The sequence below is a fragment of the Salmo salar genome, unplaced genomic scaffold (genome assembly GCF_905237065.1).
Source record: "Salmo salar unplaced genomic scaffold, Ssal_v3.1, whole genome shotgun sequence".
Lineage (NCBI taxonomy): Eukaryota > Metazoa > Chordata > Actinopteri > Salmoniformes > Salmonidae > Salmo > Salmo salar.
Genome location: NW_025548157.1, coordinates 210,001 through 226,632, shown reverse-complemented (window position 1 = coordinate 226,632; position 16,632 = coordinate 210,001). Strand labels below are relative to the sequence as shown.

At 46.2% G+C, this 16,632-nt stretch overlaps 1 protein-coding gene across 1 annotated transcript in view; it reads left to right on the top strand.

The window, feature by feature from the left end:
* Window positions 1-3,935: 3,935 nt before the first annotated feature.
* The window catches only part of LOC106593953 (cleavage and polyadenylation specificity factor subunit 4), a 16,674-nt gene continuing 3,977 nt past the window's right edge, over window positions 3,936-16,632 (top strand). Inside the window, exons 1-6 of the mRNA XM_045711972.1 lie at window positions 3,936-4,577; window positions 4,964-5,014; window positions 7,958-8,110; window positions 10,815-10,910; window positions 12,522-12,615; window positions 15,986-16,058. Of these exons, the coding sequence (XP_045567928.1) occupies window positions 4,475-4,577; window positions 4,964-5,014; window positions 7,958-8,110; window positions 10,815-10,910; window positions 12,522-12,615; window positions 15,986-16,058 (570 nt within the window). The 5' untranslated portion in view covers window positions 3,936-4,474. The remainder of the gene's footprint in view (window positions 4,578-4,963; window positions 5,015-7,957; window positions 8,111-10,814; window positions 10,911-12,521; window positions 12,616-15,985; window positions 16,059-16,632) is intronic.

Sequence of the window (16,632 nt, the reverse complement as noted above, 5' to 3'; positions counted from 1 at the left end):
CAGAGGAGAGGGGGGTTTGAGTGTAGAAGACAGAGGAGAGGGGGATTTCAGTGTAGAAGACAGAGGAGAGGAGGATTTCAGTGTAGAAGACAGAGGAGAGGGGGATTTCAGTGTAGAAGACAGAGGAGAGGAGGATTTCAGTGTAGAAGACAGAGGAGAGGGGGGTTTGAGTGTAGAAGACAGAGAGGAGAGGGGGATTTCAGTGTAGAAGACAGAGGAGAGGAGGATTTTAATGTAGAAGACAGAGGAGAGGGGGATTTCAGTGTAGAAGACAGAGGAGAGGAGGATTTCAGTGTAGAAGACAGAGAGGAGAGGGGGATTTCAGTGTAGAAGACAGAGGAGAGGGGGATTTCAGTGTAGAAGACAGAGGAGAGTCAGAGACCAGGAGGATCCATGTCTGAGAGAGTAGGTAGTGATTTTACTTGACAAAGGACATTTAAACACTCAAACTGGACAGTTTTATCTCCATCTCTTCATTCAAAGACTCAATCATGGACACTCTTACTGACAGTTGTGGCTGCTTTGTGTGATGTATTGTTGTCTCTACCTTATTGCCCCTTTGTGCTGTTGTCTGAGCCCAATAATGTTTGTACCCTGTGCTGTTGCTACCATGTTGTGTTGCTACCATGTTGTGTTGCTACCATGCTGTGTTGTCATGTGTTGCTGCTGTAACAGTATAGCTTCCGTCCCTCTCCTCGCCCCCAACCTGGGCTTGAACCAGGGACCCTCTGCACACATCAATAACTGACACCCCACGAAGCATCGTTACCCATCGCGCCACAAAAATCCGCGGCCCCTTGCAGAGCAAAGGGGAACTACTACTTCAAGGTCTCAGAGCGAGTGACGTCACCCGATTAAAAACGCTATTAGAGCACACCACCGCTAACTAACTAGCCATTTTCACATCGGTTACACTGCCTTGCTATGTTGTTGTCTTAGGTTTCTCTTTATGTAGTGTTGTGTTGCTGCCTTGCTGTGTTGTTGTCTTAGGTTTCTCTTTATGTAGTGTTGTGTTGCTGCCTTGCTATGTTGTTGTCTTAGGTCTCTCTTTATGTAGTGTTGTGTTGCTGCCATGCTATGTTGTTGTCTTAGGTCTCTCTTTATGTAGTGTTGTGTTGCTGCCATGCTGTGTTGTTGTCTTAGGTCTCTCTTTATGTAGTGTTGTGTTGCTGCCATGCTGTGTTGTTGTCTTAGGTCTCTCTTTATGTAGTGTTGTGTTGTCTCTCTTGTCGTGATGTGTGTTTTGTCCTATTTTAAAACATTTTATTAAATGTTTAATCCCAGGCCCCGTCCCCGCAGGAGGCCTTTGGTAGGCCGTCATTGTAAATAAGAATGTTTTCTTCACTGACTTGCCTCGTTAAACTAAACACTCAGCGTGTTCTCTGATGAAACACTCACTAAACTAAACACTCACTAAACTAAACACTCACTAAACTAAACACTCACTAAACTAAAACACTCACTAAACTAAACACTCACTAAACTAAAACACTCACTAAACTAAACACTCACTAAACTAAACACTCAGTATGTTCTCTGATGAAACACTCACTAAACTAAACACTCACTAAACTAAAAACACTCACTAAACTAAAACACTCACTAAACTAAAACACTCACTAAACTAAACACTCACTAAACTAAACACTCACTAAACTAAACACTCACTAAACTAAACACTCACTAAACTAAACACTCAGCATGTTCTCTGATGAAACACTCACTAAACTAAACACTCACTAAACTAAACACTCACTAAACTAAACACTCACTAAACACTCACTAAACTAAACACTCACTAAACTAAACACTCACTAAACTAAACACTCACTAAACTAAACACTCAGCATGTTCTCTGATGAAACACTCACTAAACTAAACACTCACTAAACTAAACACTCACTAAACTAAACACTCACTAAACACTCACTAAACTAAACACTCACTAAACTAAACACTCAGTGTGTTCTCTGATGAAACACTCACTAAACTAAACACTCACTAAACTAAACACTCACTAAACTAAAACACTCACTAAACTAAAACACTCACTAAACTAAAACACTCACTAAACTAAAACACTCACTAAACTAAACACTCAGCATGTTCTCTGATGAAACACTCACTAAACTAAACACTCACTAAACTAAACACTCACTAAACTAAAACACTCACTAAACTAAACACTCACTAAACTAAACACTCAGTATGTTCTCTGATGAAACACTCACTAAACTAAACACTCACTAAACTAAAACACTCACTAAACTAAACACTCACTAAACACTCACTAAACTAAACACTCACTAAACTAAACACTCACTAAAGTAAACACTCACTAAACTAAACACTCACTAAACTAAACACTCACTAAACTAAAACACTCACTAAACTAAACACTCACTAAACTAAAACACTCACTAAACTAAACACTCACTAAACTAAACACTCAGTATGTTCTCTGATGAAACACTCACTAAACTAAACACTCACTAAACTAAACACTCACTAAACTAAAACACTCACTAAACTAAAACACTCACTAAACTAAACACTCACTAAACTAAACACTCACTAAACTAAACACTCACTAAACTAAACATTCACTAAACTAAACACTCACTAAACTAAACACTCACTAAACTAAACACTCACTAAACTAAACACTCAGCATGTTCTCTGATGAAACACTCACTAAACTAAACACTCACTAAACTAAACACTCACTAAACTAAACACTCACTAAACACTCACTAAACTAAACACTCACTAAACTAAACACTCACTAAACTAAACACTCAGTGTGTTCTCTGATGAAACACTCACTAAACTAAACACTCACTAAACTAAACACTCACTAAACTAAACACTCACTAAACTAAACACTCACTAAACTAAACACTCACTAAACTAAACACTCACTAAACTAAACACTTAGCGTGTTCTCTGATGAAACACTCACTAAACTAAACACTCACTAAACTAAACACTCACTAAACTAAAACACTCACTAAACTAAAACACTCACTAAACTAAACACTCAGCATGTTCTCTGATGAAACACTCACTAAACTAAACACTCACTAAACTAAACACTCACTAAACTAAACACTCACTAAACTAAACACTCACTAAACTAAAACACTCACTAAACTAAACACTCACTAAACTAAACTAAACACTCACTAAACTAAACTAAACACTCACTAAACTAAACTAAACTAAACTAAACACTCACTAAACTAAACTAAACACTCACTAAACTAAACTAAACACTCACTAAACTAAACTAAACACTCACTAAACTAAACACTCAGCATGTTCTCTGATGAAACACTCACTAAATTACACTCAGAAAGAGTAGAAATTTTCCTACATTTTTTATTAAGTAAAAAAAGATCCCTTCCTGGGTGAAACGGGCTCACCCCCCCAGGGTACAAATCATGCTCACCCTGGAACTAGGGAGATACTGAAGTATGTTGAGCTTTCCTTCTCTTCTGAGTGATGGGGGGCGGCAGGTAGCCTAGTGGTTAGAGGGGGGAGGCAGGTAGCCTAGTGGTTAGAGCGCTGGACTAGTAATCAGAAGGTTGCAAGATCAAATGCCTGAGCCGACAAGGTAAAAAGGGAAAAACTTACCTCAATCCAGGGATGGGATATGCCACCTTTATCCACACTGCTCCAATCGACAAGATTGAAATAGTGCTATAGTAACCATTTGAAGTATGGTGGCTATATGCGTTACCTTTTCCAGCCCATATCTCACGCTAGCTCAATGGGGGGGGATCTTAATGTAACCATGATTGCATTCTGACCCCAGTGCAGCTCTGTGTAAACAAGCGTAATGGTAGGGTCGGCATCTTCTGGCAAGTTCACATCCAAACTCTCTCATAGATCGATTACTCAGGCTTTTAACCTCCCCCCCTCCCACACAGGTCAAAGGTTGGAGTTCAACCCGCCCGTCTTCTGGAGGGCAGGAGAAACAAGATGGCAGATCAACAAGACAAAACGGACTTGTCTTAGTTAACCAACTTTCCCCACTGTTGATTTTTCTACACATTTCAAATATACAATTAGCTAGCCAAAGCAATCTAGAGCAAACGCCTCTTATGGTTGATATATCAGCTACTTTAGCGAGATTTCACAGGTTAGCTGATTGCGAACTGCCGTTAGACTGCTAGCTAAGCTAAGCTAAGCTAGCTTGTTTCTGTCTGGTCGGAAGCGGGGGTGAGACTGCTAGCTAAGCTAGGCTAGGCTAGCTTGTTTCTGTCTGGTCGGAAGCGGGGGTGAGACTGCTAGCTAAGCTAGGCTAGGCAAGCTTGTTTCTGTCTGGTCGGAAGCGGGGGTGAGACTGCTAGCTAAGCTAGGCTAGGCTAGCTTGTTTCTGTCTGGTCGGAAGCGGGGGTGAGACTGCTAGCTAAGTTAAGTTAGGCTAGCTTGTTTCTGTCTGGTCGGAAGCGGGGGTGAGACTGCCATCATGCAGGACCTGATAGCCACCGTGGACCACATCAAGTTTGATCTAGAGATAGCTGTGGAGATGCAGCTGGGGGCTCAGCCTCTCCCTTTCCCCGGGATGGACAGTAAGTAGTCGCTACTTACTAAGTTAGCCTGTTAGCTAACGTTAGCTAGGTACTGTTGTAGTTTTAGCATGGTAGCTAACGTTAGCTCGGTACTGTTGTAGTTTTAGCATGGTAGCTAACGTTAGCTAGGTACTGTTGTAGTTTTAGCATGGTAGCTAACGTTAGCTCGGTACTGTTGTAGTTTTAGCATGGTAGCTAACGTTAGCTCGGTACTGTTGTAGTTTTAGCATGGTAGCTAAGCTAACTTGGCTAGTTTAGCTAACTTATGAACTGATTTTATAATTAGGTGTGGTTTTTTTTTTGTATTGTTGCAGAGTTTGAGGCTGCAGTGTGTTAGGTTCATGTATTGTTTTGTATTGTAACTTCCTGTGTCTGTCTGTCTGTAGAGTCCGGGGCTGCTGTGTGTGAGTTCTTCATGAGAGCAGCCTGTCTCAAAGGTGAGAGTGTTACCTGTGATGAGTTCTCTGTATGTGACTGATACAGACTCCTCTACAAGTGTGTGTGTGTATCTGCTGGGGGATGTGTGTATAAACTGATCTGTGTGTGTGTGTGTATAGGAACTGACCCAGTGTGTGTGTGTGTTGATATGAACTGTGTGTGTATAAAGTGATCAGTGTGTGTGTGTTGCTGCAGGTGATATGTGTATAAAGTGATCAGTGTGTGTGTGTGTGTGTGTGTGTGTGTTGCTGCAGGTGGGATGTGTATAAAGTGATCAGTGTGTGTGTGTTGCTGCAGGTGGGATGTGTATAAAGTGATCAGTGTGTGTGTGTGTGTGTGTGTGTGTGTGTGTGTGTGTGTGTGTGTTGCTGCAGGTGGGATGTGTATAAAGTGATCAGTGTGTGTGTGTGTGTGTGTGTGTGTTGCTGCAGGTGGTGTGTGTATAAAGTGATCAGTGTGTGTGTGTTGCTGCAGGTGGATGTGTATAAAGTGATCAGTGTGTGTGTGTGTGTGTTGCTGCAGGTGATATGTGTATAAAGTGATCAGTGTGTGTGTGTTGCTGCAGGTGGATGTGTATAAAGTGATCAGTGTGTGTGTGTGTGTGTGTGTGTGTGTTGCTGCAGGTGGGATGTGTATAAAGTGATCAGTGTGTGTGTGTTGCTGCAGGTGGATGTGTATAAAGTGATCAGTGTGTGTTGCTGCAGGTGGTATGTGTATAAAGTGATCAGTGTGTGTGTGTGTGTGTGTGTGTTGCTGCAGGTGGTATGTGTATAAAGTGATCAGTGTGTGTTGCTGCAGGTGGGATGTGTATAAAGTGATCAGTGTGTGTGTGTGTGTGTTGCTGCAGGTGGTGTGTGTATAAAGTGATCAGTGTGTGTGTGTTGCTGCAGGTGGATGTGTATAAAGTGATCAGTGTGTGTGTGTGTGTTGCTGCAGGTGATATGTGTATAAAGTGATCAGTGTGTGTGTGTTGCTGCAGGTGGATGTGTATAAAGTGATCAGTGTGTGTGTGTGTGTGTGTGTGTTGCTGCAGGTGGGATGTGTATAAAGTGATCAGTGTGTGTGTGTTGCTGCAGGTGGATGTGTATAAAGTGATCAGTGTGTGTGTGTGTGCGTTGCTGCAGGTGGTGTGTGTATAAAGTGATCAGTGTGTGTTGCTGCAGGTGGTATGTGTATAAAGTGATCAGTGTGTGTGTGTGTGTGTTGCTGCAGGTGGTATGTGTATAAAGTGATCAGTGTGTGTTGCTGCAGGTGGGATGTGTATAAAGTGATCAGTGTGTGTGTTGCTGCAGGTGGTATGTGTATAAAGTGATCAGTGTGTGTGTGTGTTGCTGCAGGTGGTATGTGTATAAAGTGATCAGTGTGTGTTGCTGCAGGTGGGATGTGTATAAAGTGATCAGTGTGTGTGTGTGTGTTGCTGCAGGTGGTATGTGTATAAAGTGATCAGTGTGTGTTGCTGCAGGTGGGATGTGTATAAAGTGATGTGTGTGTGTGTGTGTGTTGCTGCAGGTGGTGTGTGTATAAAGTGATCAGTGTGTGTGTGTTGCTGCAGGTGGATGTGTATAAAGTGATCAGTGTGTGTGTTGCTGCAGGTGGTATGTGTATAAAGTGATCAGTGTGTGTGTGTGTGTTGCTGCAGGTGGTATGTGTATAAAGTGATCAGTGTGTGTTGCTGCAGGTGGGATGTGTATAAAGTGATCAGTGTGTGTGTGTGTTGCTGCAGGTGGTATGTGTATAAAGTGATCAGTGTGTGTGTGTGTTGCTGCAGGTGGTATGTGTATAAAGTGATCAGTGTGTGTTGCTGCAGGTGGGATGTGTATAAAGTGATCAGTGTGTGTGTGTGTGTGTTGCTGCAGGTGGTATGTGTATAAAGTGATCATTGTGTGTGTGTTGCTGCAGGTGGATGTGTATAAAGTGATCAGTGTGTGTGTTGCTGCAGGTGGTATGTGTATAAAGTGATCAGTGTGTGTGTGTGTGTGTGTTGCTGCAGGTGGTATGTGTATAAAGTGATCAGTGTGTGTTGCTGCAGGTGGGATGTGTATAAAGTGATCAGTGTGTGTGTGTTGCTGCAGGTGGGATGTGTATAAAGTGATCAGTGTGTGTGTGTTGCTGCAGGTGGGATGTGTATAAAGTGATCAGTGTGTGTGTTGCTGCAGGTGGTATGTGTATAAAGTGATCAGTGTGTGTGTGTGTGTTGCTGCATGTGGTATGTGTATAAAGTGATCAGTGTGTGTGTGTGTGTGTGTGTGTTGCTGCAGGTGGTATGTGTATAAAGTGATCAGTGTGTGTGTGTGTGTGTGTGTTGCTGCAGGTGGGATGTGTATAAAGTGATCAGTGTGTGTGTGTGTTGCTGCAGGTGGTGTGTGTATAAAGTGATCAGTGTGTGTGTGTGTGTGTGTTGCTGCAGGTGGTATGTGTATAAAGTGATCAGTGTGTGTGTGTGTGTGTGTGTGTGTTGCTGCAGGTGGTATGTGTATAAAGTGATCAGTGTGTGTGTGTTGCTGCAGGTGGTATGTGTATAAAGTGATCAGTGTGTGTGTGTTGCTGCAGGTGGGATGTGTATAAAGTGATCAGTGTGTGTGTGTGGGTGTCGCTGCAGGTGGAATGTGTATAAAGTGATCAGTGTGTGTGTGTTGCTGCAGGTGGGATGTATATAAAGTGATCAGTGTGTGTGTGTTGCTGCAGGTGGGATGTGTATAAAGTGATCAGTGTGTGTGTGTGTGTGTTGCTGCAGGTGGGATGTATATAAAGTGATCAGTGTGTGTGTGTTGCTGCAGGTGGGATGTGTATAAAGTGATCAGTGTGTGTGTGTGTGTGTTGCTGCAGGTGGGATGTGTATAAAGTGATCAGTGTGTGTGTTGCTGCAGGTGGAATGTGTATAAAGTGATCTGTGTGTGTGTGTGTGTGTGTGTGTGTGTGTGTGTGCGTGTGTGTTGCTGCAGGTGGGATGTGTCCTTTCCGTCACATCAGTGGGGAGAAGACAGTGGTGTGTAAACACTGGCTCAGAGGACTCTGTAAGAAGGGAGATCAGTGTGAGTTTCTACACGAGTACGACATGACCAAGATGCCCGAGTGTTACTTCTACTCCAAGTTCGGTATGTGGCTGGGCTTTATTTAACCTTTATTTAACCTTTATTTAACCCTTTATTTAATCTTTATTTAACCTTTATTTAACCTTTATTTAACCCTTTATTTAACCCTTTATTTAACCCTTTATTTAACCTTTATTTAACCTTTATTTAACCCTTTATTTACCCTTTATTTAACCTTTATTTAACCTTTTATTTAACCCTTTATTTAACCCTTTATTTAACCTTTATTTAACCTTTATTTAACCCTTTATTTAACCTTTATTTAATCTTTATTTAGCCTTTTATTTAACCTTTTATTTAACCTTTTATTGAACCTTTATTTAACCCTTTATTGAACCCTTTATTTAACCTTTATTTAACCCTTTATTTAACCCTTTATTTAACCCTTTATTTAACCTTTTATTTAATCTTTATTTAGCCTTTTATTTAACCTTTTATTTAACCTTTACTTAACCCTTTATTTAACCCTTTATTTAACCCTTTATTTAACCCTTATTTAACCCTTTATTTAACCTTTATTTAACCCTTTATTTAACCCTTTATTTAACCTTTATTTAACCTTTATTAAACCATTGAACCTTTATTGAACCTTTATTTAACCCTTTATTGAACCCTTTATTTAACCTTTATTTAACCTTTTATTTAACCTTTTATTTAACCTTTTATTTAACCTGGTAAGTCAGTTAAGAACAATTTCTTATTTTACAATGACGGCCTCCTGCGGTGGCTGGGATTTAAAAAAAGATTATAGGACAAAACACACATCTCAACGAGAGACGACAACACAGCATGGCAGCAACACAACACTACATAAAGAGAGACCTGAGACAACAACACAGCATGGCAGCAACACATGACAACACAGCATGGTAGCAACACATGACAACACAGCATGGTAGCAAAACATGACAACACAGCATGGTAGCAACACATGACAACACAGCATGGTAGCAACACATGACAACACAGCATGGTAGCAACACATGACAACACAGCATGGTAGCAACACATGACAACACAGCATGGTAGCAACACATGACAACACAGCATGGCAGCAACACAACATGACAACACAGCATGGCAGCAACACAACATGACAACACAGCATGGTAGCAACACATGACAACACAGCATGGTAGCAACACATGACAACACAGCATGGCAGCAAAACATGACAACACAGCATGGTAGCAACACATGACAACACAGCATGGTAGCAACACATGACAACACAGCAAGGCAACAACACATGACAATACAGCATGGTAGCAACACATGACAACACAGCAACACATGACAACACAGCATGGCAGCAACACATGACAACACAGCATGGCAGCAACACATGACAACACAACAACAGCATGGCAGCAACACAACATGGCAGCAACACAACATGGCAGCAACACAACATGGCAGCAACATGGCAGCAACACAACATGGCAGCAACACAACATGGCAGCAACACAACATGGCAGCAACATGGCAGCAACACAACATGGCAGCAACATGGCAGCAACACATGGCAGCAACACAACATGGCAGCAACATGGCAGAAACATGGCAGCAACATGACAACATGGCAGCAACATGACAACATGGCAGCAACACAACATGGCAGCAACACAACATGGCAGCAACACAACGTGGCAGCAACACAACAGCAACACAACATGGCAGCAACACAACATGACAACAACATGGCAGAAACACAACATGACAACAACACAACATGGCAGCAACACAACATGGCAGCAACACAACATGGCAGCAACACAACATGACAACAACATGGTAGCAACACAACATGGTAGCAACACAACATGGTACAAACATTATTGGGCTCAGACAACAGCACAAAGGGCAAGAAGGTAGAGACAACAATACATCACAAAAAGCAGCCACAACTGTCAGTAAGAGTGTCCATGATTGAGTCTTTGAATGAAGAGATGGAGATAAAACTGTCCAGTTTGAGTGTTTGTTGCAGCTCGTTCCAGCCCCATCTGTATTGGCTAACTGTCTACTGCAGTTCTCCCATCTGTATCGGCTAACTGTCTACTGCAGTTCCCCCCATCTGTATCGGCTAACTGTACCGTGGTGCCCCCATCTGTATCGGCTAAATGTCTACTGCAGTTCCCCCTATCTGTATTGGCTAACTGTCTACTGCAGTTCTCCCCATCTGTATCGGCTAACTGTCTACCGCGGTGCCCCCATCTGTATCGGCTAACTGTCTACCGCGGTGCCCCCATCTGTATGGGCTAACTGTCTACCGCGGTGCCCCCATCTGTATGGGCTAACTGTCTACCGCGGTGCCCCCATCTGTATGGGCTAACTGTCTACCGCGGTGCCCCCATCTGTATGGGCTAACTGTCTACCGCGGTGCCCCCCATCTGTATGGGCTAACTGTCTACCGCGGTGCCCCCATCTGTATGGGCTAACTGTCTACCGCGGTGCCCCCATCTGTATGGGCTAACTGTCTACCGCGGTGCCCCCATCTGTATGGGCTAACTGTCTACCGCGGTGCCCCCATCTGTATGGGCTAACTGTCTACCGCGGTGCCCCCATCTGTATGGGCTAACTGTGTACCGCGGTGCCCCCATCTGTATGGGCTAACTGTCTACCGCGGTGCCCCCATCTGTATCAGCTAACTGTGTACCGCGGTGCCCCCATCTGTATGGGCTAACTGTGTGTGTCTCTGTGTGTCTAGGAGAGTGCAGTAACAAGGAGTGTCCGTTCCTCCACATCGACCCAGAGTCTAAGATCAAAGACTGCCCCTGGTATGACAGAGGCTTCTGCAAACATGGTACGTCCTCTCACTCACTCACTCACACGCTCTCTCTCACACTCTCGCTCTCTCTGACTCACTCACTCACTCTCTCTGACTCACTCACTCTGACTCTCTCACACTCACTCACTCACTCACTGACTCACTCTGACTCACTCACTCTCTCACACTCACTCACTCACTCACTCACTCAGACTCACTCACTCACTCTGACTCACTCACTCACTCTGACTCACTCACTCACTCTCTGACTCACTCACTCTGACTCTCTCACACTCACTCACTCACTCACTGACTCACTCTGACTCACTCACTCTCTCACACTCACTCACTCACTCACTCACTCAGACTCACTCACTCACTCTGACTCACTCACTCTGACTCACTCACTCTGACTCACTCACTCACTCTGACTCACTCTCTCTGTCTCTCACTCGCTCTCTCACTCTCATGCTCTCTCCCACACTCACTCCCTCCCTCTCTCTCTCTCTCTCTCTCTCTCTCTCTCTCTCTCTCCCTCTCTCTCTCTCACTCACTGCTCCAGCACTAAGAGACTAAACAGACCGTGGTGCCGACCACTGGTTCACAGCAGCAGGTGTCTCTTCTTCCTCAAAACATCAACTGTCATTTCCTGTTCACTTCCTGACAGGTTGAGTCGCCACCGTTCACTTCCTGACGTGTTGAGTCGCCACCGTTCACTTCCTGACGTGTTGAGTCGCCACCGTTCACTTCCTGACGTGTTGAGTCGCCCCCGTTCACTTCCTGACGGGTTGAGTCGCCCCCGTTCACTTCCTGACGGGTTGAGTCGCCCCCGTTCACTTCCTGACGGGTTGAGTCGCCACGGTGCACTTCCTGACGGGTTGAGTCGCCACGGTGCACTTCCTGACGGGTTGAGTCGCCACGGTGCACTTCCTGACGGGTTGAGTCGCCACGGTGCACTTCCTGACGGGTTGAGTCGCCACGGTGCACTTCCTGACGGGTTGAGTCGCCACGGTGCACTTCCTGACGGGTTGAGTCGCCACGGTGCACTTCCTGACGGGTTGAGTCGCCACGGTGCACTTCCTGACGGGTTGAGTCGCCACGGTGCACTTCCTGACGGGTTGAGTCGCCACGGTGCACTTCCTGACGGGTTGAGTCGCCACGGTGCACTTCCTGACGGGTTGAGTCGCCACGGTGCACTTCCTGACGGGTTGAGTCGCCACCGTTCATCAACACCCAGCAGGTGGTCTACTGGCTGATATTCCTGTTGTTCTGTCTTGTCCTTAACATTCTCTCTCTCTCCCTCCCTCCCACTCCTCTCTCCTCTCCCTCCTCTCTCCTTCCTCCCTCTCATCTCCCTCCCTCTCCTCTCCTCTCCCTCCCTCCTCTCCCTTCCTCCTTTCTCTCTCTCCCTCCCTCCTTCCTCTCTCCCTCCCTCCTTCCTCTCTCTCTCCCTCCTTCCTCTCCCTCTCCCTCCTTCCTCTCCCTCTCCCTCCTTCCTCTCTCTCTCCCTCCTTCCTCTCCCTCTCCCTCCTTCCTCTCTCTATCCCTCCTTCCTCTCTCTATCCCTCCTTCCTCTCTCTCTCTCTCCCTCCCTCCCTCTCTCCCCCTCCTCCTCTCCCTCCCTCCCCCTCCCTCCCTCCTCCTCAGGTCCAGACTGCAGACACCGCCACACCAGAAGAGTGATCTGTATGAACTACTTGGTCGGGTTCTGTCCAGAGGGCCGGTCCTGTAAATTCATGCAGTGAGTTTATTCTCTTATTCAATCTCTTTTAATATTCACCTTTTTATAGCCTCTACTGCAAAGGTATTCAACTGTTACCCTGCGGGGTCTGGTGGAATACTGCAGAGGTATTCAACTGTTACCCTGCGGGGTCTGGTGGAATACTGCAGAGGTATTCAACTGTTACCCTGCGGGGTCTGGAATACTGCAGAGGTATTCAACTGTTACCCTGTCGGGGTCTGGAATACTGCAGAGGTATTCAACTGCTACCCTGCGGGGTCTGGAATACTGCAGAGGTATTCAACTGTTACCCTGCGGGGTCTGGAGTACTGCAGAGGTATTCAACTGTTACCCTGCGGGGTCTGGAATACTGCAGAGGTATTCAACTGTTATCCTGTGGGGTCTGGTGGAATACTGCAGAGGTATTCAACTGTTACCCTGTCGGGGTCTGGAATACTGCAGAGGTATTCAACTGTTATCCTGTCGGGGTCTGGAATACTGCAGAGGTATTCAACTGTTATCCTGTCGGGGTCTGGAATACTGCAGAGGTATTCAACTGTTATCCTGTCGGGGTCTGGAATACTGCAGAGGTATTCAACTGTTATCCTGTCGGGGTCTGGAATACTGCAGAGGTATTCAACTGTTACCCTGCGGGGTCTGGTGGAATACTGCAGAGGTATTCAACTGTTACCCTGCGGGGTCTGGAATACTGCAGAGGTATTCGACTGTTACCCTGCGGGGTCTGGAATACTGCAGAGGTATTCAACTGTTACCCTGTCGGGGTCTGGAATACTGCAGAGGTATTCAACTGTTACCCTGTCGGGGTCTGGAATACTGCAGAGGTATTCAACTGTTACCCTGCGGGGTCTGGAATACTGCAGAGGTATTCAACTGTTACCCTGTCGGGGTCTGGAATACTGCAGAGGTATTCAACTGTTACCCTGTCGTGGTCTGGAATTCTGCAGAGGTATTCAACTGTTACCCTGCGGGGTCTGGAATACTGCAGAGGTATTCAACTGTTACCCTGTGGGGTCTGGAATACTGCAGAGGTATTCGACTGTTACCCTGCGGGGTCTGGAATACTGCAGAGGTATTCAACTGTTACCCTGTCGGGGTCTGGAATACTGCAGAGGTATTGAACTGTTACCCTGCGGGGTCTGGAATACTGCAGAGGTATTCAACTGTTACCCTGCGGGGTCTGGAATACTGCAGAGGTATTCGACTGCTACCCTGTCGGGGTCTGGAATACTGCAGAGGTATTCAACTGTTACCCTGCGGGGTCTGGAATACTGCAGAGGTATTCAACTGTTACCCTGCGGGGTCTGGAATACTGCAGAGGTATGCGACTGTTACCCTGCGGGGTCTGGAATACTGCAGAGGTATTCAAACTGTTACCCTGCGGGGTCTGGTGGAATACTGCAGAGGTATTCAACTGTTACCCTGTCGGGGTCTGGAATACTGCAGAGGTATTCGACTGTTACCCTGCGGGGTCTGGAATACTGCAGAGGTATTCAACTGTTACCCTGTCGGGGTCTGGAATACTGCAGAGGTATTCAACTGTTACCCTGCGGGGTCTGGAATACTGCAGAGGTATTCGACTGTTACCCTGCGGGGTCTGGAATACTGCAGAGGTATTCAACTGTTACCCTGTCGGGGTCTGGAATACTGCAGAGGTATTCAACTGTTACCCTGCGTGGTCTGGTGGAATACTGCAGAGGTATTCGACTGCTACCCTGTCGGGGTCTGGAATACTGCAGAGGTATTCAACTGTTATCCTGCGGGGTCTGGAATACTGCAGAGGTATTCAACTGTTACCCTGTGGGGTCTGGAATACTGCAGAGGTATTCCACCGTTACCCTGTGGGGTCTGGTGGAATACTGCAGAGGTATTCAACTGTTACCCTGCGGGGTCTGGAATACTGCAGAGGTATTCAACTGTTACCCTGCGTGGTCTGGAATACTGCAGAGGTATTCAACTGTTACCCTGCGTGGTCTGGTGGAATACTGCAGAGGTATTCAACTGTTACCCTGCGGGGTCTGGAATACTGCAGAGGTATTCAACTGTTACCCTGCGGGGTCTGGTGGAATACTGCAGAGGTATTCGACTGTTACCCTGTCGGGGTCTGGAATACTGCAGAGGTATTCGACTGTTACCCTGCGGGATCTGGAATACTGCAGAGGTATTCAACTGTTACCCTGCGGGGTCTGGAATACTGCAGAGGTATTCGACTGTTACCCTGCGTGGTCTGGAATACTGCAGAGGTATTCAACTGTTACCCTGCGTGGTCTGGTGGAATATTGCAGAGGTATTCAACTGTTACCCTGTGGGGTCTGGAATACTGCAGAGGTATTCAACTGTTACCCTGCGGGGTCTGGTGGAATACTGCAGAGGTATTCAACTGTTACCCTGCGGGGTCTGGTGGAATACTGCAGAGGTATTCAACTGTTACCCTGCGGGGTCTGGTGGAATACTGCAGAGGTATTCAACTGTTAACCTGCGGGGTCTGGAATACTGCAGAGGTATTCGACTGTTACCCTGCGGGGTCTGGAATACTGCAGAGGTATTCGACTGTTACCCTGCGGGGTCTGGAATACTGCAGAGGTATTCGACTGTTACCCTGCGGGGTCTGGAATACTGCAGAGGTATTCAACTGTTACCCTGCGTGGTCTGGTGGAATACTGCAGAGGTATTCAACTGTTACCCTGCGCGGTCTGGTGGAATACTGCAGAGGTATTCAACTGTTACCCTGCGGGGTCTGGTGGAATACTGCAGAGGTATTCAACTGTTACCCTGCGGGGTCTGGAATACTGCAGAGGTATTCAACTGTTACCCTGCGGGGTCTGGTGGAATACTGCAGAGGTATTCAACTGTTACCCTGCGGGGTCTGGTGGAATACTGCAGAGGTATTCAACTGTTACCCTGCGGGGTCTGGAATACTGCAGAGGTATTCAACTGTTACCCTGCGGGGTCTGGTGGAATACTGCAGAGGTATTCGACTGTTACCCTGGTCATATTTATATCATCTATGACCCAGGAGGTAAACTACACCTCCCATAATCCTCTATGACCCAGGAGGAGGTAAGACTACACTAACCATAATCCTCTATGACCCATGAGGTAAAACTACACTAACCATAATCCTCTCTGACCCAGGAGGAGGTAAAACTACACTAACCATAATCCTCTCTGACCCAGGAGGAGGTAAAACTACACTAACCATAATCCTCTATGACCCAGGAGGTAAAACTACACTACCCATAATCCTCTCTGACCCAGGAGGAGGTAAAACTACACTACCCATAATCCTCTCTGACCCAGAGCCCTGTGAAAATAGTAGCGTTTAGGCCGTGAGATGAAATGAGTCCAGAATAATGGGTGTGTCTTTCTGCAGCCCGCGGTTTGACCTGCCAATGGGAGCCACCGAACAGCCTCCTCTACCAGCACAGATACTGGGACACCAGAAGGTAGGACACCCCCTCTCTCTCACTACCAGCACAGATACTGGGACACCAGAAGGTAGGACACCCCCTCTCTCTCTCACTACCAGCACAGATACTGGGACACCAGAAGGTAGGACACCCCCCCTCTCTCTCACTACCAGCACAGATACTGGGTCACCAGAAGGTAGGACACCCCCTCTCTCTCTCACTACCAGCACAGATACTGGGACACCAGAAGGTAGGACACCCCCTCTCTCTCACTACCAGCACAGATACTGGGACACCAGAAGGTAGGACACCCCCTCTCTCTCTCACTACCAGCACAGATACTGGGACACCAGAAGGTAGGACACCCCCCCTCTCTCTCACTACCAGCACAGATACTGGGTCACCAGAAGGTAGGACACCCCCTCTCTCTCTCACTACCAGCACAGATACTGGGACACCAGAAGGTAGGACACCCCCTCTCTCTCTCACTACCAGCACAGATACTGGGACACCAGAAGGTAGGACACCCCCTCTCTCTCTCACTACCAGCACAGATACTGGGACACCAGAAGGTAGGACACCCCCTCTCTCTCACTACCAGCACAGATAC